The 3,381-nt window shown below is 33.8% G+C and overlaps 1 protein-coding gene and 1 long non-coding RNA gene across 2 annotated transcripts in view; both read left to right on the forward strand.

The window, feature by feature from the left end:
* The window catches only part of LOC110447587, an 8,539-nt gene extending 7,831 nt beyond the window's left edge, over nt 1-708 (forward strand). Inside the window, exon 2 of the long non-coding RNA XR_002462615.1 lies at nt 625-708. This is a non-coding gene — a long non-coding RNA (uncharacterized LOC110447587). The remainder of the gene's footprint in view (nt 1-624) is intronic.
* The window catches only part of LOC110447586 (protein SET-like), an 18,783-nt gene extending 15,837 nt beyond the window's left edge, over nt 1-2,946 (forward strand). Inside the window, exon 8 of the mRNA XM_021493376.1 lies at nt 1,835-2,946. Coding sequence (XP_021349051.1) covers nt 1,835-1,897 — 63 coding nt within the window. The 3' untranslated portion in view covers nt 1,898-2,946. The remainder of the gene's footprint in view (nt 1-1,834) is intronic.
* Nucleotides 2,947-3,381: the final 435 nt, after the last annotated feature.

The following is a 3,381-nucleotide window of genomic DNA, read 5'->3' on the forward strand; positions in this document are numbered from 1 at the left end:
TGTAATCAAGTATGGCTAGGGGAAAGAAATTTATATTTTTCTGCTCCCTGAAAAGATTGTAATTGTGGCCAATTTGATTCTTTTTCACATTAAAACTGATCCTGTTATGTAGCTGTCGTGGTTGTAAACCGTTTGGCACCTATGTAACTTGTATAAACACGGCCATGCATTGATCTGGATTAATACATGATTTTCTGCAGTGGTGAAAAGGTTAATGAAAAACATAGGGCATGTTTATATTACTTAATTGCGAACTACACATTCAAGTCAACAGAAACATGTATATTTAGTCATTTATTTGGTTGATATTAAAATATTATGTAAACTTGTATTCAGAAATCCTACGTGAAGCTTTTGAAAATAAGCAAATTTCTAACTTTTAACACTATTGTATTCTTTGAAAAATGTTATCTGCACAATTGATTATAAAAAGAATTTATTCATTGCATTGTTCTATAAATAAATTACAAGTCTTCTAAAATATAATGCATTCATGTATATAGGCAATGATATGTAGTATTGAAATGATGAAAATATCCATAATCCATTCACTGAGGAAATTTTCACTGTAACCATGGCAGCACAGCACCGTGTAGGGGTCAGGGGTTATTTTCTACTGTTGAGGTTTTCTCATTGGTCAGGAGATGACCCCAAGACCTCAGACCTGGATTCAGTGTAACTCCAATGATAAGATTTTGGCTCTGATCTCTGCCGTTGCTATCTTATTTTCTTGCACATTGAATTGTTCCAACTCATTTCAATAGATGCATACTTACAATATACAGGGAAATATTTGCGTCGCTACTTTCATACAAACCCAATATAGTCAAAGCTGATTTTGAGGTCAAAAAGTTCCTCAAAAGGATCTACTGGAAGCTAGCTAGGGTGAACACTATGTTTCAGTAGCGGTTTGTAGCATACTGTATGACACATTCATGAAAGTGATAGTACTATGAAATGTACGGACATTAAATGTCGACTTTGTGATGGATGCATAGCATCCAACTTTAAATTCTTATGAAACCCACTGGTGTTATTGGCACAGATTATTTCTAAAACAATTAAGGGCTGAAATGGTTACAATATTGTAATTAAGCATACAAATTTTAGCAGTTTTCTAATTTTAGCTCTTTTGCACTAAGTTGTGAAATTGATTTCATTAATTGAAGTATCTGTATATATAGTTAGTTTCTATAATATGAGTGAGCTTAATCATCAATGTGATGATCTGTTAAGATTTGACAACATACTATAACAGTTGTATTAGCCACTCATGCTTTTCCGAATCGTAACTGGATACTGTGATATGATTGGATATCATTTATGAACCCCTATAGTGATGTCAGTTTTATGGAAATTGCATTAGTTCTTACTTCTGGAAAGTTAAATTGAATCGCGAAATAGATATTTTAGACTAAAATGAATGAGGTAATCATTTATATACTATGGCATAATAATTTTTAAATTAGTTTTACTACTACAATTACAATGTATCGGAGAAAATGAGGGAGAGGACTAAGGTTTTCACACTAGATAAGCAAATTAAAGGAATTCAGATGGGATGTTGATGATACAGATGAGATTGATCACAGCACTCGGGTTCTAAAAAAGGCCGGCCGACACCTACACAAATCACATGTGAAATTTTGACTAACCAACAGATCCTTCAAATGCTTCCCAAATACTATCTCTGATTGAACAATTAACACATACAGATAAATTGATTCAGTTCTAAAAATTTGCAAGTATATCTTGAGCATAATACTGTTAAAATTATTTCAGATATAATGGTTTGTGTTAAGTTATTTTGTCTCACAATTTTCTTTTATTGCAGGAAGGTGATGAGGATGATGTTGGAGAAGAGGATGCAGAGGATGACGCAGAAGATGAGGGTTGATCTTTGTCTTGACATTTATATTGTTTCATTGTCGTTCATTTTATCATCACATTTTCATCGGTCATGTTTCATTTGGAGTCGTCTGTCAGTTGTCGTCGTTGCATGTGTCGGCCGTTGGGTCGCTACAGAAGTGGACCATCTCATGAAGGATATCAAGACATTTGTGACATTTGTATGGACGAAAAAATTAACCACCAGTAGTTTCTAAACAGTTTGTAAGATTTGTGTTCATAATATAAGGAAAGACAGCTATATATCATCGTCTCTGGAAGTGTTTCATTGCCTGCAGATGAAATCATTTTAATTCTTCAGCTCAGTACGTATGAATTCATAACTGTTCTATGATATAATTACTTAGTAATGATGTTTGTTTACTTTGTGGGACAGGGGGATGTATTTTTCCTTTGTAAGTGTTTTGTATAGATGAATAGTACAGTTTTTTTCCATCCTCTGTGTTCAGGTCAGCAAAGAGAAGCCTTTATGTAAATTGTATGGAATGAGCTTGTACCGTCTATGCAGCTATTTCCAGATCAGCTGAATTTTAATTATCCGCTGCATATTCAGCTGTATCATGTGGAGTTTGGTTTGATTACCACCAATCAGATAGCTTTGTCTGAAGTTTTGTATGCATAAAACAGTCCCAGAATTGTGTTACAGATTTCATGGGCTTAAAAGGGAGGAATTGTTTGCAGAATCAATGTTATGAAATCATCATGGATACCTTCTAATGGAAGATATAGAAATAGGACGTTTTCGAAGATCAAGAGAAACTTGAAAAAATAGTGGAATTTTAAATCCAAATAAAATTGATTGTTTAGACAACTTGACATTGTCAGTTTTGTGTTCATAAGATTTCGCCAATCTGAAACATGTCATTCATTTTTGTTATTGTGCATTAAGTCATCTTTTTGAATTTTTTTTTTTAAACATGTTGATCTATATTTTTGGGGTACCAATTAATTTGGTTTTACCAGTAGTTACTCGATTGGCAGTCCCCAGTTAATACATGTAAGGGTCAGTTATCAGAATAAATTTGCATGTATTTTTAATTCTTTGTTTTAATTTTTTTACACAAGTTCACATCTTGTACATTGAATATTTTAAAAATGGTCACTTCATATGAAATATTCCGGATAATTATTAATGCTATTCCAGATATAAATGTATGGGGGTTACTGAGGCACTTGAAATAAAAAAAATATGGGTGCTGGAGTCTGTGGTGGTATCCATGGGAAATCAAAATTATAAGGTTGGGGTTGACCTTGCATTACCTCTGTCACTAGTATCTTTTGTGACTGATCGCAAAAAAAATAAATGTAAGTGTACCAGTGTTCACAACGATTGTCATACACACAGTGACAGAAGGGAGGCAACCAAGGTTTGCTTCTGTTTCATTGTGCATGAGTGAAAATCAAGACGGTCAACGCTAGAGCGGGTGCTGGGCGATTATTGCCTTCAATGCGCCATGTGTCGGAAGGAATGTT

The sequence above is a fragment of the Mizuhopecten yessoensis genome, unplaced genomic scaffold, assembly GCF_002113885.1.
Source record: "Mizuhopecten yessoensis strain PY_sf001 unplaced genomic scaffold, ASM211388v2 scaffold3459, whole genome shotgun sequence".
Lineage (NCBI taxonomy): Eukaryota > Metazoa > Mollusca > Bivalvia > Pectinida > Pectinidae > Mizuhopecten > Mizuhopecten yessoensis.